The sequence below is a fragment of the Pezoporus flaviventris genome, unplaced genomic scaffold (genome assembly GCF_033815535.1).
Source record: "Pezoporus flaviventris isolate CSIRO_AGI_PZ_B2104156 unplaced genomic scaffold, CSIRO_AGI_Pfla_v1 ptg000001l, whole genome shotgun sequence".
Taxonomy (NCBI): domain Eukaryota; kingdom Metazoa; phylum Chordata; class Aves; order Psittaciformes; family Psittacidae; genus Pezoporus; species Pezoporus flaviventris.
In genome coordinates this window covers 23,218,532-23,245,644 of record NW_026892549.1, presented here as the reverse complement: position 1 = coordinate 23,245,644, position 27,113 = coordinate 23,218,532, and the positions used below count along the sequence as shown (strand labels likewise).

At 36.5% G+C, this 27,113-nt stretch overlaps 1 protein-coding gene across 6 annotated transcripts in view; it reads right to left on the bottom strand.

Annotated features, from left to right (window-relative positions):
- Window positions 1–27,113, bottom strand: part of CTNNA3 (catenin alpha 3) — a 513,803-nt gene that overhangs the window by 172,063 nt on the left and 314,627 nt on the right. For all 6 annotated transcript variants that reach the window (XM_061448556.1, XM_061448569.1, XM_061448587.1 and 3 more), the window contains 2 exons: window positions 11,363–11,443; window positions 6,260–6,412 (listed from right to left, as the gene is read on the bottom strand). In XM_061448556.1, coding sequence (XP_061304540.1) covers window positions 6,260–6,412; window positions 11,363–11,443 — 234 coding nt within the window. The remainder of the gene's footprint in view (window positions 1–6,259; window positions 6,413–11,362; window positions 11,444–27,113) is intronic.

Here is a 27,113-nt window from a genome sequence, read left to right as displayed (position 1 = left end):
ATGCCTTTGCTGTTCTACATCAACAAATTACAACACTGATGAACTTAAATATATGTGTTGTGTGTTACTGTCCATTGTTCATAACAGATTCAACCTTTGAAATCCTAATTCCTATAAGCCAGCATTGTCATATTGGGTACACTCAAAACTGAAAAAAAAACAAAGGCAACAAATAGGCAATAGGCTAAACCCTTAAGTTTATGTATTAGAGTAGTAGATCTGAAGTCAGTGTTATTAGATCAAACTACAGAGAGTATGATATATTCATGTACTGAGAGATGAAGAACACAAAGTTCACTTCATCATCACCTCCACTTCTCCTGTTAAATCTCTCAACCTCTGCTTCATTCAGCTGACCTTTATATGCTGCAGTGGGAGATTTGTATCTGTGCCAAAAGGAAAGATAATCAGAGGATTCTTCCCCGTTTCCATCAAATTCCTTTTTTAATCTTAAGTTCACCCAGCCTATCACTCCTCCTTTCAGAAAGCATTACATCTCTTTTATAGATCGGCTCAGCAGAACAGCCTGTCAGCTTTCCCAAACAAGAAATTTCTAGTAACAGAGGACCTGCTTTGTTCTTCTGTAGATGTGACATTTCATTCTTCCTTTTTACCTCTTTTGTCCACTTTTAATACTTGTTCTCTCAATACCAGAATTTGTTCTGGTCTTTGGCAGAAGTGAACCACAGGCTGCAACACTATATTCACTAAAACCAGGCATGTCTTACAAGGCAAAAAGCTTGTAAAGCACAACAAAGTCCCCTAAAGCTTTTCATTATTATTGTGTCATAATTTTAAATAGTGGTTATATTCAGAGCTAATTCCCTAGAACACAGGACTGTTCGAAAATGTTTCCATATAATCAAATATTTCAATTAGATTTGCAATTTAATTGTGATGTTTTAAATGTAAAGGCATTTCAAAGCAAAGCCAAATGTGTGAAATCTCAAAGTATTTTTTTTTTTTTTATATTTTTATCAAAATTGCTGCATTAGAATAAGTAATTCCAATTAATAACAAGCCTTTTCTAACAGAAACATATCTTTGAGGAATTTATTTTAGCCAAGGCTCACAGGCAAAGACATCAAGTACAGACAGAATCATAACCCATATTTGGTTGCTTTTTTCATTCTTCAATATATCCTAGTTTTTCAATGTCACAAAATCAATATTCACACTCACAAATATTTGATGCAGTATATGAGCAATATAAGGCACTGTAGCCTAGAATAAACTCCATCTGAAGCATCTTTAATATGACGTTTGCTACTCATGAAGATACTTCAGCTGTGGAGTGTCCATTTCATATGTGGGAAGGATTCAATATAATAGCCAAAGTAGACATTTTAATGTTTCAGGGTTTTTTAGTTTTTACGATGTAACTAGGACTATTTAACTTCCTCCACAGAGCAGAAGATACTATTCACATTCACATCAAGAGACTCTGTTCTGTGCAATTACTGTGCAGCTATAATACTGCAAAGATATTTGCCAAGCTATCTCATATTCTTTGCACTGTTGGAGGTTTTCGAGTACTAGCAGAGTCCAAAAAGCACCATCTAATATTCCTGCTGAGTGTGGCTAACATCCCAAGTGCATGCATTTTTTAACACAAGCTAGAACATCTTGAGTAAGAGCACAGAGTAGTTAATAAACTTAGGAGAGAGAAAACATAAGAAAAAAAGGAAGATTATTACCTACTACCTTTGGAAACATTACTGTCCCAGATGTGGCATTCAGACTTTCTGTATCACTCATGTTTTGTACTTCACTGAATTCATAAACATGCTCCTGAGCTGTATTATATTGTAATGGCTTGACTCAATTTTGAAAGGAAAGACTGCAACTTCCAAATGTTAATTCAGGAGAAAGATACTTGTAACAGATCTTAATCCTCAAACTTATTTACAAAGGTCACTGGCCTATGAGGATACTGTTTGTTTCTTAAATTACAATATGAGCAGTGAATCACTGTAGTGAGCAGTTTAGCTTAGCTCAGTTAACTTTGCATATTCAAAGAGGAAAAGAATACGTTCTTCCTCAAGATCTACTGTTTCTGAGAAGTTTTATTTTTCAGATTAAAACGGAAGCCACCAAAAATCTTTCTTGATATTTCAAGTAGTACTTCTAATATCCATATCAAATTCATTGTTGAAGAAACCTTTGTGAGACAATGGACTTTTGTTTTTATAATGTCCCACTCAGTCTATTGTATTTATATACAAAGCGATATCATACCTTACTATTCAAACATCCTTGGTCTTTCAAAAACAGAAAAACAGATGTAAAAAAAATGCACCGAAAAACAAGATACACCTGATTAAAAACTGTTATACGGAGCATAAGAAAATGTAACCTAATGTATGTCTCAAAATAGACCAACCTCATGGCACAACTCATCTCGCCTCACTTCAACCATCTAGAAATTAAGACTTCCAGACTAAAGCAGTCATTTAGTCAAAGAAGAGGAAGGCAGTTAATCATCACTGGGGATTCTTTATCTTGGGTTAAGATTAAATGGGCTAAATAAGGTTTTACATTGAAAAAAACACCAACAAAATGAAATCTAGAATACCTACCCGAATTTTTCTAATTTGAAGAAAGACAAAACAAGTGAAACAAGTGGAGTGATACTGTTGGGTTGGGGAGTGGAGAAGGGACAGTATTGTTAGTACAAGCTTTAATTTGAATAGAAAAACAACACAAATATCAATGGTTTGTTTTACTTAAAAATAGACTTAGATCCTAACCCTGTAATACCAGAGTCACTGCATTTTCTATCACCACTGGACTTGCTTGGCTGCAATACTAAAACTGATTTTTAAGTGACTGGAGATCTGACTATATAAATACTCAGGCCTTTGTGGACCAGATTCAGAATTTTATTTTGCTAATTACTGTGATCAAGTGAAATACCATGGAAAGAAAATTAAGCACTGATGGTTTTATCAATATGGCAACAACAGCTTCATTTACAACTGAGAGAGTCATAGAATCATAGAATTGTTTGGGTTGGAAGGGATGTTCAAGATCACCTAGTTTCAATAAAGGACATATTCGAGTAGGTAATAAAACTATGCTGATTCAAATTATGGCTTACTGATTATTTTGAAGATGCAATATCATCTATTTATTACAATATGTTGTCCTGCCTCCATTTTTAAATTGATATTATCAATGAAACATATCCCTGGCAAAAGACTAGGCAACTGTCACAGAGGGCAGAGGTAATGTTTATACATTATAAGTTTCACCAAGAAAAAGTAAATTATTTGATAGACAAATGGATAACATAAGTAGTGAGGATTCAAAGCCAACTCGTCTCCTTTCTATCTGTTCTATCTTTCTTGCAAAATCAGGTTCCCTATTTTAGTAGTACTTTTGGCTGTGCCTGATTTTTATGGAGTACCCATAACCCACAGAACCATGTCCAGTTGAAAACCAAGCTCCATACATGAAGAATGTAAATGTCACAGGTTGAGATAAGAACAGTCCAGTAACTAAGGTATAGTGCAAAACTACTATTGCCACCACCAATGATAATAATGATAAGGGAATTAACATGGGGAAAGAATATAAAACTAAAAGGGGAAAGGAAAAAGCCCCAATAAACACAAGTAACGCACAATACTACCCATCAACCAATACCCAGCCCGACCCCGGCAGTGAACTGGGCCTTCTGGGTAACTCCCCCCAGTTACTGGGCATGACGTGCTGTGCTATGGAATACCCCTTTGGCTACTTTGGGTCAGGTGTCCTGTCTCTGCTTCCTCCCAGCTTCTTGTGCCTCTCCTTACTGGCAGAACATGAGAGACTGAAAAGTCCTTGATTGGGATAAGCACTAATTATCAACAACTAAAAACATCAGTGTGTTAACAGCATCGTTCTCAGACTAAAGTCATAAACACAGCACTGCATCAGCTACAAAGAAGGAGAAAAATAACTGGTACAGACAAACCTAGGACACTGAAGAATTTGAACGTACATGTGTGAAAACTAAGATGACTAAGATCAAAGTCTATCTATCTGTTATATTCCTTGACAAATTAAAGCAGTAGTGCAGTGCTCTATAACTGTCAATTTAAATATATATATGCATACTCTCAGTTTAACAGGCTTCAGGCCACTTAAACCAAAATATGCTTCTAATTTACAGCTCTGATTTATTTAAATGCTAATCCTTCTAGATCAATTGAATTTGTATTACACTTTTCACAAAACAGCTGCCATAATTCTTTCTCTTTGAATATGCTGTCAGAAATGACTGAATTTTTCTTAAAAATCAGATAAATCTGCTTGTACATACAAAGCCCCTTTGTGACTGCTTGCTTAGGTGTTAATATTTTTTTGATTTCTGGTTGTTTATTTTAAGCCTGATAGGCTAGCAGTTGATGGATGAAGTACAACTACTAATTAATTTGCTGGAGAGTAGCAGTACAGGTTATCAAAAAGCCATAAATCAAGCTCCTACTTAGGGATACTGGAAAGTGCATTAGACCAATTTAAGCAACTTTTAAATAAGATACTTCAGCTCTAGATAATTTCAATTTTATTTTATATTCATTTTCATTAGCACCATACGATAAAAGCACTGGTAAAGCAACAATCTGGAATAACTAATTCAACAACAGAAGGCGGTACTGGGTAAAATCTCTCTGAAAGCTACTTCCTTACAACATTTTTAAAAGTACATTCTCTTCACTGTATGCAGCACATCATAAGATAAATATAAATATTTATATTTAATACATAGTCTTTGTATTTATACCTAGAATAAGATGATGTAAGGCTACCATTTAATAGAAACCCTTTTATACAACATCACTAAGGACAGCTGTCTTCTGGGCAGTCTTATGTTCACAGGCAGCTGCTACATGTCCTTGTAGAATTTTTAGTCAGTGTATCAGCGTATCAGGGGCAGTCATCAGCCCCTTTAGTCACAAACCTAGCCTGATGGCCAGCTATTATTTGCATTTGGGAAACAAATTCAAACCCATGAAGGAAATTAATATTGGATTTTTGGGTTCATGTCTTACAAAATAATGATTTGGGTATTTCAGCTGACCTGCCCTCAATTCCAAATTCAGTAAAGTTATCATATATTCAGAGATCTGTCCTTGCGAAAAATCTAGAAGCTTCAACCTGGCGTAGTTTCAGTATTAAAAATCTTAAAACCTTTAAAACTTCAGGTTTCTGCTTTAGTTTTCATTTGATTTTGCATCATGTTCAAAATGAGACACTCTTGTAAATCAGAGAATGATAACTAGTGTTACTCTGTAACTACACAGCCATGGAGAGAAACATAAATACAATACCCTGCTTTTACTTTAGCTATTCACCTATTTGCCTTTCATTATCTGTAGACCACCCAAGATTAATTAATTCATTATGAGCCAAATACTTTTTCTAAGTAAATTTTCAGCCACAGAGTGAATTCATTGTTTTTTCCCATTTTTTGCATTACTGCACACAAAAGCACTAAAAGCTTAAAAACCCACAAAAATTAGCAATGCATTCCTTACAGGCACTTGAGATAATATTCCTGCAAAATCCATGACTTCTGTATTCCAGCAGTTTCCATCTCCAGTTTGACTGAGTTAAAGTCAGTAAATATTTAGTCACATTTACAAGACTGATTTTCCAACAAACTGAGATCTCCCCCAGATTCTATCTGCAAATTGCTAAGTTATGACTGTCATTTATAAGTAATAAATAAGTATATACTTTAGAAATGAGTATACAATGTATGCGAGTGAATCTGTTCAGCAATGCTGAACATGCTTTCAGTCTGCTAGAGGGTTCATGGCTCTCAACTGGGTGTCAGCACCAGCTACTCTTCAGCATATCATTAAACAGGCTATGAACTTTCAAAGTGAGAAAGCTGGCAAACAACTAACATTAATATGGTCTCTCACATAGTTTGGGTGTCAGTTTCTGAACACTTTGAGCTAATACTCTTTAGAACCACACATTTGATCAAGTTCCCACTGAATATCTTACACTGATTTCTCTAATTAGAATTCCCCACCACCTAATTTCTATGCAGTGAAATACTATATAAATGCCAATACCATAAAACCACTGTCTTACTCCATACCATTATATAAAAAATAGAGTATGCTTACTTTACCCTAGGCCATCTATACTTTCCTGAAATGTCAGGCTTAATTGCTTTATGGTATCTACCAGCAAAGGAAATGTACAGCAGCAAGTCACTTGTACCATATATTCAAAAAAAGTGCAACTCCATCAAACGTACCTCCACAAGCCTGCTGGTATGTTCTCGAAATATAGCAGCATATTCCTTTATTTCTTTCTCTCTTCCATTTTTAGCAGCTTCAATGAGAACTAGAAGTGGAACAGTGGTATCCAAGAAGGAGTCTGAGATATGATCTATAATGGCTTTACGGAGCTGCAAAAGAAAGCATTACATTAGTATCTGCTAAGTGGACTATTTATTAAAGCCTACTGTAGTTACTGTCTATTAGTATTTTACAACATAAACCTGTACACACTGTAGTCCTGCATTATTTGAAAGATTATGTGTCTGAAACCTACTGCAGTTGCAATTTATCTATTACACAGAAAACTATTTAATTTTAGGGACAATTTTAATATCCCACTACCTAAATATGCATGTTTGTAGGTGTGAGTGTATGTGTGTGTGAGCACAGATACATAAAATACTTCAAACATGTAGTACTTCTGTTGAAATCAAGGGAGCCAAACAAATATTCATGTTCCTTGATGAACAGCATGATTCCACATATGAAAAATTACTGTTAGACCAAACCTAATGTCTCCTGGGTACTCCTTCTTGAAGTTCAGATGCCAAGGGAGACGGCTGTTTCATTTTATAAAGAAAATATTATGTTTATACTCAGAAAACAGTCTACATCACATGTTTTCATAGTTGTAAAATTACCCAAATATTTTCAACATTGTTGGAAAACCCAGCAATACAGTTTGATTTACAAAATGCTAGTCTTCATGGTAATTATACCAGTAAGTTTACTGATTATGCCACCTGAACATAGAGTAATAGAGCAAGAACTATAAATGGGTCTGAAGTTCAATTTTCTCTACTTAAATTAGTTGTTCTTGAACTTTTAAAGTTATTGAAGAACAAATTACATCTCTGAGATTAGGCTTCATGCAAAGTTACAACTGATCACTGGGACATTACATCACCTAATTCCATGTTATAAACCCACACATGGCAATCATTCATTTTAATCACAGAACACTACAAGAAATGTACCAATTGTAACAATACGTGCAATGCAACTAAAATATTAAGTTTCAACTTTAATTTCCTACTGCAAAAAAATTTTTTACAATATATGGAAAAGATATGGATTGGAACAGAAAAGAACACAAAAGGCTTTTTTTTAAGCTCTTAAATGCTGACAGCATTGTTGCCAAAGGAGGTGGTTTTACTTGGCATTTTGCTCCAATATATCTATGTGAAACTCAGTAGAAGTAAAAAGTCACACAGCCAGAAAAATGTAAGAAACCACAATCTTTTTCATGCTGTTGTCCTTGCAGGTACTGAAGTGAATATGCACAACAGAAATAATAGTAGATAAGTCATTTGATTATCAAGACAAGATTTAGTTATGAATTCCTCCACTAGATTTTGGGTAAACTCACCTTCTAAAGCCAGTTCTCATTGACTCACCAGGCACATGTGACAGACAACTCTTCCAAAAAATGCAGGTAAGCTTATGTTTGGAACCTTTATCTACCTTCTGACTTACTGTAACTTACCACATTAGGATATACTATCTGGATATGTTCTCAAAAGTAATTTTCACAGGCAGAGGCTATAGGTTTCCAAGACAAAAATAGATTTTTAGTGTCATGTTCACATTCCCAGCTTTAATTTGTGGAATAACAGTTTAAAAATTAAGATTTCAATTTACAATAATCAGAAACAGAAGTCTGTTAAATCATATCCATGGCCAGTGATCCATTACACTAAGAGAAATATTTTTGTGTTCTGCATAGCCCAGATTGTAGGACTTTTGCAGCCTTCATTGATTATTTGAGAACCAGTGACTGCAATAACCTTAGTCACATTTGTGGCGAGCTCGAGGCATCCAATTTTCGAAGCAGCAGCCTAATATAATGTCGCATCACATATTTCTTTGCTGCAGCTTTTCACTGGTTTATTTGGTTTAATTAACCTTTCACATATAAACTGTCATTACTATTTTGTTCTAAAAAATACTCTCTCCTGCAATTAAAAGGTAAAAAGCATCTTCTTAAAACACAAGATAATGCTGTGTCTTTGCTGAATACAAACCTGTTTGAAATTATGTTCCCATTTCAGCTATGGGTAGCAATACATGAGGCTGAGATTTTCAAAAGATGTCTTGCACAGCATTAAAGAATGAAGAAATACAATATAGAACAAAGAAAGGAAAAAGCCAAAAGAAAAAAGGAGTATCTGAAGCAGTATCTATTTCTCTTCATCCTAATTAAAACAATAATTCTTCACTATCCGGTAAGTCTGTTTCTGACTCTGGCCACCTCTACAGCAAAATGCTAAAAGCTAAGTAGCCATACCAGGAGACACATAAAGTGACAAAGAATAGCACCAGCAGTGTTAGCAGGCTAAGGAACTAAGTAACTAAGGAAGTTACTGTGCGATAATTAATTTTTTTCTCATACTTCTAAGTAAAAGAGACACCATCAGAAGAGGGAAGATAGAGGGAGAACAATATTGGACAAACTAATATTTAAGTTGCAAGGTCTTATTCTTACCCTTTGAGCAGATTGTTACAGAAGTGGAAGCATGGAGCTTTTTTCTTTTGATATTGAAGTGCATTGAAAAATAACATAGAAACATGCTGTTTATAAAAGATGGGGCATAAGGTTGTCCAAAAAAAGTGGAGGGTAGAGAAGAAAATCCCAGAAGCTGTTTACAATGCTATTAAGAATCCGTATCCTGATGAGTACAGAAAACAGTGCTTGCCTCTATTTGCCTATTGCTTCACAAGACTACATTGGCAAAAGTCCTGGAAAAACTAAAGATTAGTTTTATTGATGGCTCTGTCTCTGCTGTTTCAAAGGAATGCCAGGAAGGCAATCTTCTTTATGTCCAGAAAAAGCTATCCATGGTGAAAAAGCAACACAGAAATATAAGAATATCATCAGGAATAACACATCTATTAAAAAAAAAGAACAACAACCAACCAAAACTCTGGAGCAACAATAGGAGGAACATCTGTGCAGTCTATTCACGGTATGCTGGAAAACAACTGGGAGGAAAGAACTGAGTATGGTAATTTCTCAGAAGTAGAAATTGGACTGAATAGGCAATTTCTTCCTAAATATTCATACAGCTCTACTAGGCAGGGAAGCAGTGATCTAGGTAAAACTGCACACACAGAAATGACATGCTACATCTCTGGCACAATACCAGTACAAATCAAAACAAAAAAGAATAGTTTAAAATCCCCACAAGTGCTGGCCAAGTTCCTGAATGAATACAAATAACTTCATTTGAAAAGACAGAGATTTTTAAAACTTGCAGAATACACTGTTCTTGAGATACTTACTTTTGCCATTGAGTCTTGCCAGATACAAGAAGCCTTCCTTTGCTTTACTTACTGTGGTCTACAAAGACATTCCATAGGGACCCATAGCATAACCCATTGTCAGCTGGTGACTGCATCAGCACTTATATGACAGTTTTGTTTATTGTACATAACACTGAAGAGATTTCAAAAGTACACCTTCATATGGTTTCATCTTCAACCCCAGCTTTGCAGAGGTATCCCAGTAATTGGCTAAAATCTAACTACATTGTGCACATCTTAGCCCCAAGCCTAGTATGAGTGTCTTATATGAGACAAGCTGTGGTGCTCCATACCATTCAAAAAAAAATTAAGTATTATAAAAGCTGTAACTGTAGACCAAATAACAACGTTCATGTGCTGAGAGGCAGAATAATGAATGTTGTAAGTGAAAGCAAGTAAGACTACTGCAATACCTGCAGGCATAGAATTTGCAATTTCATGTTTCCCAGATCAGGAATTAGACATGCAGTAAGCACTCCTTCTAAAACAATTCTTATGCAATTCACATGTATGAATACAGAACAGGATGAAGTAGATTAAGTATTTCTCATAAATGCCTTCCAGTGGAAAATGTCAAGAAAGCATACAGCTACTCTGGTTCGAGAAAACTACTGGTTCTAGATTGACTGTAAATTGGGAATGATTACATTCAGCCTCAGCGTTTTATAAAAATTTCTCGAAACACACAAATTGAATTATTTAGTAGATTTTAAACACTGTAATAGAGTCAGTAAACTGTTATAAGGTTAAGTAATGGACATGACGGTAGGACAGAAGGGAAATAAATGTTCCTAGACACACTGAGCCTGTGATCTAAGATGCTGGATATCTGATCTGAACATATTTTTGAAATTAGATAGCTAGTTAGTTGTAGACACTAGATTTATATTATATTCATATCATCTTTCAAGGCTGGCCGTGGTTGATTACTGGGGGACATGAAGGAAGTTATTCATCACCTTGAAGCACAGGCTGGCTTCTAGGACTGTTCACAAAGTTGGGAGGGATATTCTTCCATCAGGGAGCTGACAAATAGCCACAGCTAGAGAAAGCATGAAAACAGTGTGTGCTCATGTTTTGTGCAGCCATAAAGTTTCATATAGTTGTTTGGGGCAGCCTTGCTAAAAGAACTGCTGGCTTTCTAGGTCATTTTATACTTTCAACATAATTTACAATTTTTCTCAAACATGTTCCTTGAAGAGAAAGGATTTAAACACAGCTAATGTCTACTGTTCAATGTCTGCAGTACACTGAAGTTGTAGATTTTGGTGCATGTGTTACATTAGTTTTAGGATATTGGGATGAAAAATGGGTGCGTGGACTGTGGACCAGGTATTCCAAGGACCCTTTTTTGTTGTATGAGTTTTTACAACTGTATAGAACTAGACATAGTGAGTCAGTGATCCTTTCAAGGTATCTGTTCCAACAATCAGTAATAATTCAATCTTATTTAAAATAAAATTTCTCTTGATGTCCAAAGTGCATTACCAGTATATTTCTAAAGCAAATACATATTTAGACACGTACACATGAAGAGCTTTGTTTATGTACATACATATAATTCAGCTGGTATCATTTGCTAGGGTTTTTTCCCCTTACTTCTGAAAATTTGCATGCATATATTCTGTGGAATAGTGCAATTGTCTTCAGTATTTTCTTAACATAGAAGAAATCTTTATTTTCAAAATGCAGTTCTACAAAACCTGAAAGAAGAAATTTGGAAAAGCATCCCTCAAGTCTCCTTTTCTACCTTTTCAGTTCCCCAGGTTGCTTACCTGTCTGCGGAGGTCTCTTGTCTTCTTGCACATACTGTCTATTGCAACATTCAAGGCATTCCTTCTCTCTTTCTTGTCTGTCTGTAATAAATACGATAGAAAACACAACAACAGTTATTTGTGATCTCTTAGCATGTTCTTTGTGGTCTCAGTTCATCACAGCATTTCTTAAATCATATATGCTTAAGGAATTTTTTGAATTTTAATACATTTCAGGAACCAGTACCACAATATTTACAGAATGCCAATTTCTAATGATAAGTATAATCTTCTGAATCAAAACATATGCTTTATTAGCAGTATATCCAAATGAAATTAAACACTTTTTTTTTTTCTTCTGAATTGCTGTAATACTCTGTTTATAGTGTAGGGTTATTTATGGAACAGCATTAATGTAATAATTATTGTATTGGCAATATAATGTAAGAGGGTGGTGAGACATCGGAACAGGTTGCTTAAAGAAGTTGTGGATGTCTCATCCCTGGCAGTGTTCAAGGGCCTTGGGTGACGCGGTCTAGTGCAAGGTGTCCCTGCTCATGGCAGCAGGGTTAGAACTAGATAATCTTTAAGACTGCTTCCAACTATAACCATTATATGATTCTATTATTTATGCCAATCCATTATCACCAAATTCATATGACAAATCATATTATGTTTCTATAAGCCATTTATAAATTCAGATGCCCACAATGCAGTTTGGTATTGCTTTAGTCTACAGCATATATTATTTTACCCCTGTAAAACAAAACAGGTGAGTTTCAAAACGTTGCAATGCAAACATTCATTGTCAATGAAAATGGTCAATATCTTCATTTAACAGCACACTAGTTCTCAGCAACAATAGAAGACTGAGTTCTGAAGATTTTTGAGAGTTCTTCAGAGAATCAGTTGTATACTTACAAACAATCTTGGCCTTTTTTTTTTTTATATCTAGCAGCAAAGTGGTTACATCATTATTAGTTATTTGAGAAGTGTAATTAACAGTTTTACTGTACTGCCAACCTTTCTTCTATACAATATTACCTTAGTATTTCTGTGTCTACTAGCTGTTTTGAATAATCTTTTTTTCATGTTCGTACAGAAACTATATGAAAATACAAAATGTCTGATGAACTTTGTTTCTCTAAAGCAGTCATTCATTACTCACTAGTTTGGACTGCCCTGGTCCAAAGGAAAGAAACCAGAAACAGTGAAAATATCTTTGCATGAAGTTTTAAGTCAGTACACACCTCCAGGGAGAGGACCAGATTCTCAGAAATGTTGAAGAAATAATTATGTATACTGGTTATAGTATTTGGGCTTCAATTATAGTACATTAGGGAGTCTATTATTATGAACATGACTCTCATTTTATTAATCATACTAAAATAAATACTAGTGAAAACAAAAGTAGTAATGTATTTGAACAGAACAATATCCTTAATACTAAAGCAAAGACTAGACAAGATCAGGAAAGAACTTTTTACATTAAAAGTGAATGTGCCATGTAATAAATGCCTTGAAATGTTTAGTACATATTTAACTTAAAGGAAAAATTACTTCAAAAGATAAAGCTTATATATTCAGAGTGACTTAGAAATTTTCCTATTACTTTACTTTTCTGAAATTGCTCACAGTCTTTGCAGGGAACAGCTGGTCAAACACGGGTCTTGGAGAGAGGTCTGAACTTCACTTTGAAACCATCAAGGAATCCCTGAAGGCACATAATGACTTTCTATTTCATAGTAATGGGACCATATTTCATACCAATGCTTGTATATGAACTGAAGTAAATAATGACTCTTCTACTACATTTTCCAAGCTATTGTCAGCCTTTGCAACAAATCAATCCCTTCTAAACTGTGAGGTAAACAGGACCAGTAAAAGCATTGTGGATAAAACTCATCTTATGCCTATGCATTTTCAGATGACAAAAATGCAGTTCCACATTGGCACATCCTTTAAAAGCTTTATATTTAGAGCCTATTTTTCTAAGATGACAAAAATCAGTGTAAAATATTGGGATTTTTTTCAAGTTGTCTAGTAAGCTGTAACTTCAAAGATGGCAACTAATGATATAACTCGCTTTAATCAAACCTAAATCTTTGAGGCAGCTAATATGAAATAACCTCACTCAGCAAGGGGCATAAAAATATTGAGCAGTGAACAAGGAAAAAATACTTCATTTGCAAACTCTTAATGTAATTGTCAATAGACAATGTCTAGAAAGCAAAACTAATAATAATTGAACTTATTCTTCACCTTGTGTTTTCCCCAAGAACTAAATACACTGTAAAAAGCAGCTTCGGACTATAGAATGTGGACAGGCTCAGAACATGGGTAACCTCAAAACTGCAAACTCTCATTCTTCCTTAGATATTTGAACATCAAAAGAACACATTACTGTCTGGATCAACCCTTCTTACAAGGGTTTAAATATTTCAAAATCGTGTGCAGTCTGTTAAAGTCAGGGGGACACCTGATGACAAAGTCTACTCTAAATACTTCTAAATACGAATGGCCTTGTGCCATTTTGTCCAGCTTCTGTAAGGTATTGTCCATTGGGCCCAAGTACATTTGAATGCTGAATTACTCCTTTAAGTTTATACTCCTCTGCAGACTTCCATCTCAGATATACAACAGTAACAGTTCAAGATCTACACTATGATTACACTTTTATAGCTGCAAAATTCTGTATTTAATATTTTTAAAAGAGCTATTAAAACATCTCTATGCAATATTCCACTTTCCAGTAATGCAGATAATGCCTGTGTTTGCAATACTCTGCATCTGTTTGTCAATTAACATTCTTCTCATGACTGCTGTACTTAAAAACAAGCAAGTCTATCCTGAAGTAGTTCATTCTTGTACAGGATGACTGAGTTAAAGAAATGGCTAGGAAAATTATGCACATTTTTCTAGGCCCTGGATTTCAAAAGTCATGCAGTTGAGCTCACTCCTTTCAGTTTTTCTGCACTCAGCTAGAGTTTTATTCTGTAAAATATATATAATAACAACTATATGGCTCCCTTGTGAAGATATTATAAGAAATATCCAGCTCCTATTTCAATGCACTTTTAACATATGGAAAATTTTACAAGCACTGTCGTATTATTATTAATACTTCACTAAGTGAAAACAAGTATTTTTAATTAACACTGCATAGCCTGAAGACAAATGCTGAGTATTGCCAATAATACATGCCTATTTATTTCACACACTGGCATGTAGCGTTAGTTGCATGACTCAAAAACTGCATGTGCAGAAAATCTTTTCTGACAGATTTTCATTCAAAACAGTACATATCTAAGGGCAGATTCTCTGTTGAAACAAATCACCATATCTCCATTATTTTTAATGGAGGAGTTCTTTTGCATCAGCAGGGGACCATGACCTTCATGGTTATTACAGATCCTTCTGCACTCCAAGGTGTCAAGATGCAAAATAATATGTTTTTATTAGCCACACAATGTAAAGACTCAAGAACATGTCTGCAGTGGGGTCTTTTGTGGGTATACGCCAACAGTTAACAGTATTAACAAAGACAACAGTAATTCAACAACATTCACAATTTATTGAGTTGAAGCAGTAGATTAAACAAAGATATATCATTATTCTGATAAGGTTTTGAATTTCACTTTGTTTATACTACTGAAGTGCTACAAACATTTACCCAACAGTTGCACTAGTGTCTCCCATCTGAAAACTGATCATTAAATTATATAGAATATTTGGGGCAGAACTACTTAAGTGATCATCTAAACTCTTCAAGTACTGAGGCTAACAGATACGGACTAAATTTATGAAAAAGGATATAAAAAAGGATATATAAAGAACACAATCAGCCATAGGTATTAAAACAGTAAATACAATAAGCATTCATTATATGAATCCAAGATTACCCCCTTTAGCCATAATCAAGAATTCAGTTACAACACAGAAATGGTCACATTAGCAGTACTAAAATAAACAAGACATGTCCAAGTGAAATGGAGATATTTTATCGGGGTATGTACTGGTGATAATATATTAACAAGGATTTCCTTAAATCTGGCAAGGCCACACTCCTTGTCTCCTTTTAGTCATCATCAGAGAAAGTAACCCTCTGAAGGTTCTGAGCCTCTACTTGCTAGGTAAGAGACACCTAGTTTGGTAGGTTGGAGTTTTGTCTTCTGATTAGTCCCCAGAAATACTCATTTCATATTAAAAAAAAAACTAAATTCATAAAGCACCCTTGATATTTTGGACATATCCACCTGAAATAGGTACCAAGATTTCAATACAAAGTAATTGTTTTTTAAAAGTACCTATACATGTTCAAAAACATGTCTGTAGACTCTAATTATTCAATGCTGTGGTATATAAGGGAGCAATATTAATTTATCACATCCACGGTGAGATCAAATATCTTCTGAATTCTGTATTCCAGAACAGCAGGAGTCTTAGCTATAAACCTAACCTACTTTACTTTAGTCCTAAAGGATTCCTTCAAGTATTCTTATGGCAACAACACAGTGAGGACATTCTATAGCCATGCCATTAGGCAGGGCCTCAAAATACAACTGCTGAATTAAGATCTAGATTGCAAACAGGAGAAGCGGTCAGGATGTATCTGGGTCCCCTACACAGGAATAGTGATTTTGAAGAAGTGAATGAAAATCCTGGAGCTTCAGCCTCACTCTGAATTTTTAATAACTGTCCTCCTCATCCAAGTTGTCTGTAAAGGAATAAATACATGCAGGAACTGGTCAGTATAAGGTTTTAAACAGAATGCATCAATATAAGCTGAATTAGATCATACATGTCTCTGTATGCCATTGACTACAGAAACTGCACAGCAGTAAACAATTAATCTTGTAAGGCACCCTGACTTTTTTTCCTTAGACACCACTCTAAAGAATTATTTGTAAACATGCAAAATAGGCTTGAGATTCAGGGCATTTGTGATGTTTGAGGATATTCAGATACAAGTTCATCTTGCATGCCTGGGCTTACCTATTGGTTTAAATCAACAGGTTAAAAGCAAGCAAGCAAGCAAGCAGTGATACTTCACTGGGATGTTTGAAACTACATACATGACTAAAAACAACCTTAGAACCTTAATCCATATTGTACTCTCCTGAAAATAGGTTTCCATACTTAAAAGGCCTAAGGCCAGAAACCGAGCACATATTTGATTTCCTGGAATGTGTCTGTTCCTAAACATTAGATAAAAAATAAATCCAGCACACTAGCATGATTTTCTTTGCTTATCTCCAGCAGCTGTATCATGACTCTGTGATAAACATCTTTTGATTTAGTTCAATGTATCCAAGGACAATTATGTTTTTAAAAAGACTAGCTTATTTACTGAAATTAGTTCACTATGGAAATATCAAAAGAATGTCAAGCTCAAAAGTAAACACAATTCAATACAACAATATATTAATAAATGTCAGAGCTCTAATTAAATGACTGATTATTTCAGGCTATGTGTTGACTGACAATAATTCTGCAACTCAATTTTTATGGGGTCCTGTACATTGTACCTTAATAAAAAAAAAAAAAACAAACAAACCCTCACCCAACCTGAATAAGATATTAACACAAAGTCACAGTCCCTATAGAGGTAGCAGCCATTTTATGCCTGCTGTTAAAATTTAACATTTATTATTTTTTGATATATGGTGCTTATAAATGTTTCCTCTTTTGAATTATAAAATCATTTTGAATTCTAGACAAAACTAACTGATAAAAAAAAAAGTTATATAAAAAGCAGCTTCACAGCTGCTTTTGAAGCTGCTTTTGAAACAATGCTGTCATTACTTGGGAAAATTCTCAGCATGAGTTTCCTGTGCAAAGACAGAAATAAGATTTTTAATTTTTTTTTTCATATCCAGTTCATAGAAACAGTGATCTTTCAAATCCTGCTTTGCAATTAAACAAAGTTAACACAACTGCAAGGATCTGTATCAAAAAAAAAAACAAAAACCAACAAACCATAAGCCTTTATAAGGGAAGATCCAGTTCAATCCTGTTGTAGTCTTCATTTATATTTAAACATATGAACTAACAAAGAAGGGGCAAGAGGCTTGTTGATTACAGGGGGCTTGCTTCTGGTAAAATTAGTTAACACAGTGCTTCAGCCATTAACAAGTAAACAGAACTAATTTCACTGCTTACATTCTTTGCTGGGAAAAGGCAAAGGACTTGTCACCTTTAAGGTCACATGAAGAGTGAAGAAATCTTGAGATGAGTGCTTTTAGAAGTGCCAAGTCTGGGGTAGCCACACCACAAGAATGGTAACAGTGCCCCAGAAACATGATGGGAATAGCATAATAGAACATGGAAAGTCCAAATCAGCAATGCTGGAATAACCTCTGTCTCTCACAGCTCTTGCCAAAGTGAGGCCTCAGGGCAGCTATTTCCATATGGAGAACCTCCTTCCTTCTGACATCTCCTGGGGAACAAGTTAACTAGAACTGTATAATCTAAACCCTTCTCTGATCAGTGGGCCTTACTGTAGTCAATCTGCTTGCCACTAGGCTGCTGTGTGGGGCCCCTCTCTGCCCCTTGCTCCGTGCACGGCCCATGCTAGCTACAGGATCTGCACCATGAAGCAATAGACACTTCTCTGGCATTAGACCCCTTGGAGACCCTGTATTTCTTGGGGCACAGTAAGTATACTATTGCCAGAATGTGAAAATCAAGCTTCAATCAGCTGTCTTCTCATCTAACAGATCTTTGTACTCAAATGCATCTGGCTTCTTAGTTCAATCTAATATAAAGAAGAGATTTCTCAAGCAAGTTTTCTTTCTTACTGCCTTCTTGTCTCATTTTAGACTGATAAATCCTTCAGTCCTGTTGCTGTTCAGTCCCAGTCCTACAGTTCCCAGAACAGTAGGAAGAAAACCTCTTTTAACTAATAGGGAAAATCAAAGAAATGTAAAGGCTGTTAAGAACCTCTTTCTACTTCCTTGTACCAATTTGTGTACTGCTAGGCCCCAGGAATATTTGCTTTACATGAAGAATTAATGGAAACAGTACTTTACCCTTCAAATTTTCAACTTGCTCCTCAAACTACAACTTCCATGTTCTTGTCAATAAAAGACAAGATCCCTTGTTGAATGTCATATGTCTAGTTAAATAAACCCAAACTATGATATCCAAAGGTATAGATATCACTAGACAAGTTTGTGTCTCATTCAAACACAAAAGGAAGCCAGTTGTTTATAATAGTTTCCAAGTATCTCTCACTCTTTTGAACAAACTTTTTGAAAGACCTCTGTGGATGGATTTTTAGCAAAGAATGGCCACATTCCCAAGTCAGCAAGTGCCTACGTGGAGCTTGACATGAACTGAGGATGAAGGAGGACGTGGGTAAAGAAGCAAAAGTAGCAGTAGCAAAAGTAGCAGTGCAAGCAAGATAAGAAGAAAATGGACTGTGCTAAGATACAAAACAGTGGACTGTTAGCAAATTTTAAAGGTTAAGTTCTCATACCCTTATTGTTACTAGTTGCTGTGTGCTGCAGGAATATGTATCAAAGCATAGTATACTGAGCTATTGTATATGTATTCAATCATCATACAAGCTATTGAACATGTATCTAATTATACTACAGCGAGCTATTGAAGATGTATCCAAATATTATACAGTGAGCTATTGTAAATGTAACCGTAGTTGCGGTGTATTACAAGAAAATGTATCTGATTATAATACAGCAAGCTATTGCAAGCCGAGGCAGAGAAACAGTATAAAAAGGATTGATACACTATAATAAATAGCTTTGGTTTGATCATATTGATCTCTGACTGAGTCCATATATTTTCTGTGGCAGACCTCTGTGTTTCTCACCCTGGAAATGGATAGCAAAAACTTTTTGAATGCAAATAACTTCATTAAAACAATGGGATGATATAGATGCATAAACTATTATTTGCATGTTTCTCCTTAACCCCCTCCCCACAAATCCTTAAGGGTTCAAGGCAGTGCCATGTTATTAACTGCTGCCTGAGAAATTTCTTAAATTAACATTTAAGAAGTTATTAGGGAATCCTCTGACAAGACAGTAAAGGCAGAACTTGACATTTCTGACATTTTAAAGCACAAAAATTCCTTTGAAAAGGCAAAAGCTCTCAGGCCTTTTCATATGGCATTTCCAAGCATGTTTCTACTGTACATCAAAAGCCTCCAAAAGGAAATTCATTTACAGGTATATCTATTACTTTTCTTTGTTAATATAGGAAACTTACAGAAGGAATAACCCATGAGTATTTTAAGTCGAAAACCACTATATTTACTCCGTGACACAGAAAAACAATCAGCCAATCAAACACAAGGGCATGGAAAATCATATACAACTGAGGAATCTTTCATAAGGAATCTTTCATGCGGAACTGTTTCTCATTATAGATTTTTTTTTTCTCCTCAACAGCTTCAATGACATTTGTCATTTTTTTCCTCTTCAAGCCATCATGGACAGGTCCCTGTGGATCTAATGTTGTGAGATGTGAACTTCCACATAAGAAATGAATTACCTCAAGCTCTGTCAATATCAGGTGGAGTACCAAGGGCTCACCTCACTGTGTGAATTACCCCTTCTCAATCAATCTGCAAGAAGTCTTGAATTAAAAGCCTCTCAGTATAACTCTCTAAGCATTCAGTTGTATCTAGTTCATAACACTGAAAACAAATTTAATTCTAAATAAGCATGAATAAAATAGCCAAAAAAACCCCACAGAAAAACTATTTAGAATTTATAATACTTTAGCTAAAAAAAGAAACACAAAAAAAAAAAAACCCAAAACCTGAAAATTTTAGATCCTACTGTGATCCTAAATTATCAGAAACAATTATGTTGCTGGAATATACGTACAATTGCATTTTCCAATACATGCTGAAAAACATCAGTGTCAGGCAACTGAAGCTGGGGAGGGTAGCAGGGATTTCTCTAAGGACCCAACTGGATCCCTCATTTCTGGTAAGAGAAGAAGGAACTTGAAATACTGAGCAACCCAAAAGACTGAAGGAGGAATCTATGCTGCTTTAAATTTTTATTGTTTCTTTCTGCTATATGAGGCAAATATCTTATTGTATCAGGGTTTTTTTTACTTTTTCTCATTGGCAACATTAGAAAAATTCAGCACAATTCCTAGGTGAACCTGAAAAAAAACACAACCCCCTCCCCCCCCCAAAAAAAACAAACAACAAACCAAAACCCAGGCTTTTCTTCTACTTATTTGGGTTAAATTGACACAGGAAGTAAATGCATCATAACTGGTCTATTGCAAAGTAAATATAATCATAATTTACTTTTTCTAAAGAAAAATCAAAAGCAAAGGGTACTTGGTATTTGAAAAATGACAGTCTTCACTTAATATATAAAGGCCAATGGTACTGTATTTTGGTTTTCATTTCAACTTTAAAACTATTGGAGGAATCAGCAGGGAGTAAAAAGTTAATTTTCTTTTAATCTGATGTTAGTGTCATTCACTGATGATGCAGGTAGGTAAAACAAACATAACTAGAAATAGAACAATATCCATACTATAGAACTGAAAACAGGAAACATACTTAAAATTAATCTGCGTTTTACTAATTTTCTAAGTTCATAGTACAGAAGTTTTTAATTGAATATCCGTCTACCATTCACCAAAGTGTTCCGGCAGTTTTACTGCAGCAAAATAGGAAATTAGTTGGAGAAAATCTCACCCTACAGCCACAGTGTAAGAGTTTTGTATGATGAACTATCATGTAAATTGCTTGGAGTAATCTCTCTCTGTTGTCAGAGGAGGAAAGTGATGGAGGGGAAAGAAAATTCGAAAATAAAATATACTAGAGTTGCTATACAGATTGTTTAGAAGTCTTAGCTGTACTCTAAATCAAAAAGTTAAACAGGAGTCAAACAGGGAAAAATGTCTCGTCCAACCTAACCTTGAACACTGCCACGGATGGAGCATTCACAACCTCCCTAGGCAATATATTCCAGTGCCTCACCACCCTAACAGGAAAGAATTTCCTGCTCATATCCAATCTAAACTTCCCCTGTTTAAGTTTTAACCTGTTACCCCTTGTTCTATCACTACAGTCCCTAATGAAGAGTCCCTCCCCAGCATCCCTACAGGCTCCCTTCAGATACTGGAAGGCTGCTATGAGGTCTCCATGCAGCCTTCTCTTCTCCAGGCTGAGCAGCCCCAACTTCCTCAGCCTGTCTTCATACAGAAGGTGCTCCAGTCCCCTGATCATCCTCGTGGCCCTCCTCTGGACTTGTTCCAACAGTTCCATGTCCTTTTTATGTTGAGGACACCAGAACTGCACACCATACTCCAGGTGAGGTCTCACAAGAGCAGAGTAAAGGGGCAGGATCAACTCCTTCATCCAGCTGGTCATGCTCCTTTTGATGCAGCCCAGGATACGGTTAGCTTTCTGGGCTGCAAGCGCACACTGCCTGCTCATGTTCATTTTCTCATCGACCGACACCCCCAAGTCTTTCTCCACAAGGCTGCTCTGAATCTCTTCTCTGCCCAACCTGTAGCTGTGCCTGGGATTGCTCTGACCCAGGTGTAGGACCTTGCACTTGGCATGGTTAAACTTCATGAGGTTGGCATCAGCCCACCTCACAAGTGTGTCAAGGTCCCTCTGGATGGCATTCCTTCCCTCCAGGGTATCAACCGAACCACACAGATTGGTGTCATTGGCAAACTTGCTGAGGGCACACTCAATCCCACTGTCCATGTAACCGACAAAGATGTTAAACAAGACCGGTCCCAACACCGATCCCTGAGGGACATCACTTGTTACTGGTCTCCAGACGGATATTGAGCCATTGACCACAACTCTTTGTGTGTGGCCATCCAGCCAGTTCTTTATCCATTGAGTGGTCCATCCACCAAATTGATGTCGCTCCAATTTAGAGACAAGGATGTCGTGTGGGACAGTGTCGAACGCTTTACACAAGTCCAGGTAGATAACATCAACTGCTCTTCCCCTGTCCATCAGTTCTGTAGCCCCATCATAGAAGGCCATCAAATTGGTCAGGCAGGATTTCCCCTTAGTGAAGCCATGCTGGCTGTCACCAAGCACCTGGTTGTTTTTCATGTGCCTTAGCAAGCCTTCCAGGAGAAACTGCTCCAAGATTTTGTCAGGCACAGAGGTGAGACTGACTGGTCTGTAATTCCCCAGGTCATCCATTTTCCTCTTCTTGAAAATGGGGGTTATAGTTCCCTTTTTCCATTTGTCGGGAACTTCACCTGACTGCCATGATTTCTCAAATATGATGGCCAGCGGCTTAGCAACTTCATTAACCAGCTCCTTCAGGACCCGCGGATGGATCTCATCAGGACCCAAGGACTTGTGCACATTCAGATTTTTAAGATGGTCTTGAACCAGATCCTCTCCTACAGTGGGCGCAAGGTCTTCATTCTCACAGTCCCTGTATCTGCCTTCCAAGACTTGGGTGGCGTGGTCAGAGCATTTGCCAGTGAAGACTGAGGCAAAGAAGTCATTCAGAACCTCAGCCTTCTCCAAATCCTGTGTAGCCAGTTCTCCCGAGAGCTTCCTGATTGGGCCTACATTCTCCCTTGTCTGTTTTTTATTTGCTACATACCTGTAGAATCCCTTCCTGTCATCCCTAATACCACTAGCCAAGTTTAATTCTAACTGGGCCTTAGCTTTCCTAACCTGGTCCCTAGCTTCCCAGACAACATCCTTGTACTCTTCCCAGGCCGCCTGTCCTTGCTTCCACTTATTATAAGCCTCTTTTTTCATTTGAATTTTCCCCAGCAACTCCTTATCCATCCAAGGAGGTCTCCTGGCCTTTCTCCTACACTTCCTTCTAGTTGGGATGCAACACTCCTGAGCTTGTAGCAGGTGATCCTTGAATATCAACCAAGAGTCTTGGGCCCCCCTGCCCTCTAGGGCTATATCCCATGGAACCTTACTATGCAGGTTCCTGAAGAGGCCAAAGTCTGCTCTCCTGAAGTCCAGGGCAGTGAGCTTGCTGCATGCTCTTCTCACTGTCCTGAGGATCTCAAATTCGACCATCTCGTGATCGCTGCATCCAAGGCTGCCCTGGAGCTTCACATTTCCAACGAGCCCTTCCCTGCTGGTGAGCATGAGGTCAAGCATGGCACCTCTCCTTGCTGGCTCCTCTATTACTTGCAGAAGGAAGTTGTCTTCCACACAATCAAGGAACCTCATGGATTACTTGTGCCAGGCCATACCGTCCTTCCAACAGATGTCAGGGTGGTTGAAGTCACCCATGAGAACAAGGGCCTGTGAGCGTGAGGCTTTTCCTATCTGTCTATGGAGTGCTTCATTCGCAGGTTCTCCTTGATCAGGCGGTCTGTAACACATCCCCACAGTAATGTCTCCCATAGCTATATTCCCTTTAACCCTGACCCACAAACTCTCTGTGGACTGCTCACCTGTCCCCAGACAGAGTTCCATACTCTCCAGCCTATCCCTAGCATAAAGGACAACCCCCCGTCCCCACCTGCCAGGCCTGTCTTTTCTAAAAAGCCTGTAACCTTCCTTTCCAACACTCCAGTCATAGGAGCCATCCCACCATGTTTCTGCTATGCCTATTATATCATACCCTTGTAGATGTGCACACATCTCTAATTCCTCTTGTTTGTTCCCCATGCTATGGGCATTTGTATAGAGGCATCTGAGCCGAGATCCAAATGAAGCCAGGTCATTGGCTGGAGCAGATGGGATATCTCTACATTGCTCCAAGCATTTATTATAGGTGCTGGCAACTGACTGGGTGTGTTGGGATGTAATGATTCCCCCCTCCCCCAACACATCTAGTTTAAAGCCTCCTTGACCAGTCTGGCAAGCCTGCTACCAAAATTGATCATCTAGTTCCAATCCCCCCGCCATGGGCAGGGACACCTCCCACTAAACCATGCCACCCAAATATATTTAAATATATACATGTATATATTTATATATATTTAAATATATACATGTAGTGATTACAAATATATTTCTGAAAAAAAGACCTCTTTCAAGTCCTCATAGCCACTCCAGACCATCCAGTAATATCACACTTTCTCCTCATATTCCCATCATATAAAAGAGCAACATGAAGAGATAAGGAAAGTAGAACAGTAACAAGACGGTAATTTTTTTTTTCCTTCATGAACTTTCCTGTTTATAGTATATTTATTATTCTGAGATAACCTCTATGATCCTATTCATGATCACTTATAGATCAGACTTGCCATGGTATTTCTTTTCACCCAGCATACATTTTATTGCCATGGATGGGTAATGAAGATTGATTTCCCTGATTCCCAAGATTTCAGCTATCCACATGTCCATAAACAAGGGAAGTTCTACTTGTAAATATTATTTAAAAACCTTGTAGTTTCACTTACACATACCTCATACTCTGTGGAGTGGAATGATTTGAAAGCAGCAGTTTGAGACAGACAGGGGTGGACCCATGACAGAACTTGGTCTACAGACAGAAACTTTATGAAAATACCTATTTGTCATAGACTTTTGTTCTAAACAGGGCAAAATTTGGTCATTTCAGATAACATCCGTGTTACAGATTTGGTTTTGTTCATAACCATGCTTTTAAGTAAAAGTTAAAGGCTGAAACCCAAAACAGACAAAAACTGTAATTCCATGAAATTATGTATTAAATTTATTAGCTAATCCAGAGCAATTAGTTTAACACCGTATTGTGATGTAATATGTGAATCTAGGGGGCTAGGAGTCACTTAAGAATGTGTAGTGAATGAAAATCCATCTTCTAGGGAAAGGACTAGGGCAAGTGGTTTAAACATTTAGCTCTGAAATTTACAAATACTTCAGCTAAACACTCATCACCATACTGCACATATCATGAATCTAGAATGTGCAAATTCCTTTATACATGTCTTGTCTATACAGAGGACTACAAGATAAGAGAGAGGTAGCAACATAAGATGTTTTGGGCATTGTCAAAGCAAATAATAGTTGATGTAATCACTTCACCATGTGCATACAGTACTACCAGTCACTCCTGAATAAAACATACCATTATTTATAGCAACACAATGAAATGTGTTGCTATAAAAGCAAGGTGTTATTCCCAGAAGCTCATGATTAAATGTTTTCAATACTCAAATGTTATTTTAAAAAAAAAAAATCACTATTCTTAACTAGAGAAAATCTCTTCCACTTCAGATAATTTCTGCTGTTAGGACTTAAAGGGGAAAGAACATGAAAGAGATTGATAAAAGAGCACTTGAATGATCCTTTCCACACTGAGACTGCCAGAAAAAGGGGCCATTGCATAGCCATTTATTCAGCAGATTGATTCAGAGAGTGAGAAAGTGAAGCATCACTTTGGACGTTGGATTATACTCTTAGTACAAGTTTGAAGATCCTGGGTTTCTGTGCTACAAGAAAGGGAAAAAAAAAAGCAATATTTTAAAGGTAGCAGCTAACAAATGGAACAAGGGAAGCTGTATGTGATGGCATGCAGGGAAGACAACTGAAAATTAGAGTCTCCTACAAAGCAGGGATTTGCAGGATCCCGCATGAGAACAAAAAAGTCTGCTATTCAGGGCATATTCCTCTGCAGTTCTGTGAAAAATTCTCTGCTGCTTTTTTCTGTATTTATTTTTACACAGAAAAAAAAATACATACTTGTGAAAAAATTTACGCTCAGCATGCAACATTCTTGTCTTCTAATGAAATGATCATACCTTACATTGGAAGTTCTTTTTCTGGTGTACTTTTAGTTTAAACATTGTAGAGAACTTTTGTCTAAATTAAGATTTCCAAGTTTCATGGTTTTTTTAACCATTTACATCCCTAATTAGCCAAAGAATTAATTCACTATAAGGCAACCTAAGTTTGTATACAATTGTCATCACAAAGAATATAGCAAAAATGGAAAGGAAATAAAAGTATCTAATTAGAACAGAATCAGTAGACAAGTAACAAGGAATTACACTGGGTAAACCTAGGAGCTGAAGAAAGATTCATTAAAGGTTTAAGAGAGATGTATGCAAGTTAAAACCATACCATAGAATCATATGCTTATGTATCATTAAATGTACAGAGTGAGCTTTTAACTTGACAGGCAGCAGCAAAGGTAAAGAGCAGTGAAAAGTCCTTGGTATAAGCAGAAAGCTCAAGGAAAACTGTTAATACATTGGTAGAAGAAAAGACACAGGAAGCATGATGACTTACGGCTATAGAAATTAAGAGTCATGTAGACTAATGACATTTGGAAGTAAACAGGAACATACCCTGTAGAGGTATGGCCTACTGGTTTTAACAGCCGTGTTCACACTTTGAGATAGCCATACATAATGAAGCAATGGGTAATAAAAATTATCTGGAGAAGAGGAATTAATGGTTGAGAACTGGTGACAGCATTTTGTGATGACACCAGCTATCTCAGTTGAAGTAGAACCAGGCAAGGTGTCAGTATACCCAATGACATAAGCTAGTTTCATGGACTATCACTGCTGAACATACAATATATCAGAACCAAAAATCCGTAATAGATTCAAATTTGGCTTTAGTGGATGATAACATACTTTAAAAGTATGTTACTTATATTTTAAAAGCATGCTACTTATGTCTAATCAAGTGATCAATAAAAATTACAAACCCATGATCAAGAAAAGCTGTATTGAAGGTAGATATCATTCTGCTTCTTTAAGAAACCACACCCACTTGGTATACTTTTATTGGCATAACATCAGAGATATGGCAGCACACTGCCACCATATAGCAGGAAAACACATGAGAAAAGGAGCCTTAAAATAAAAGAAAAAAAAA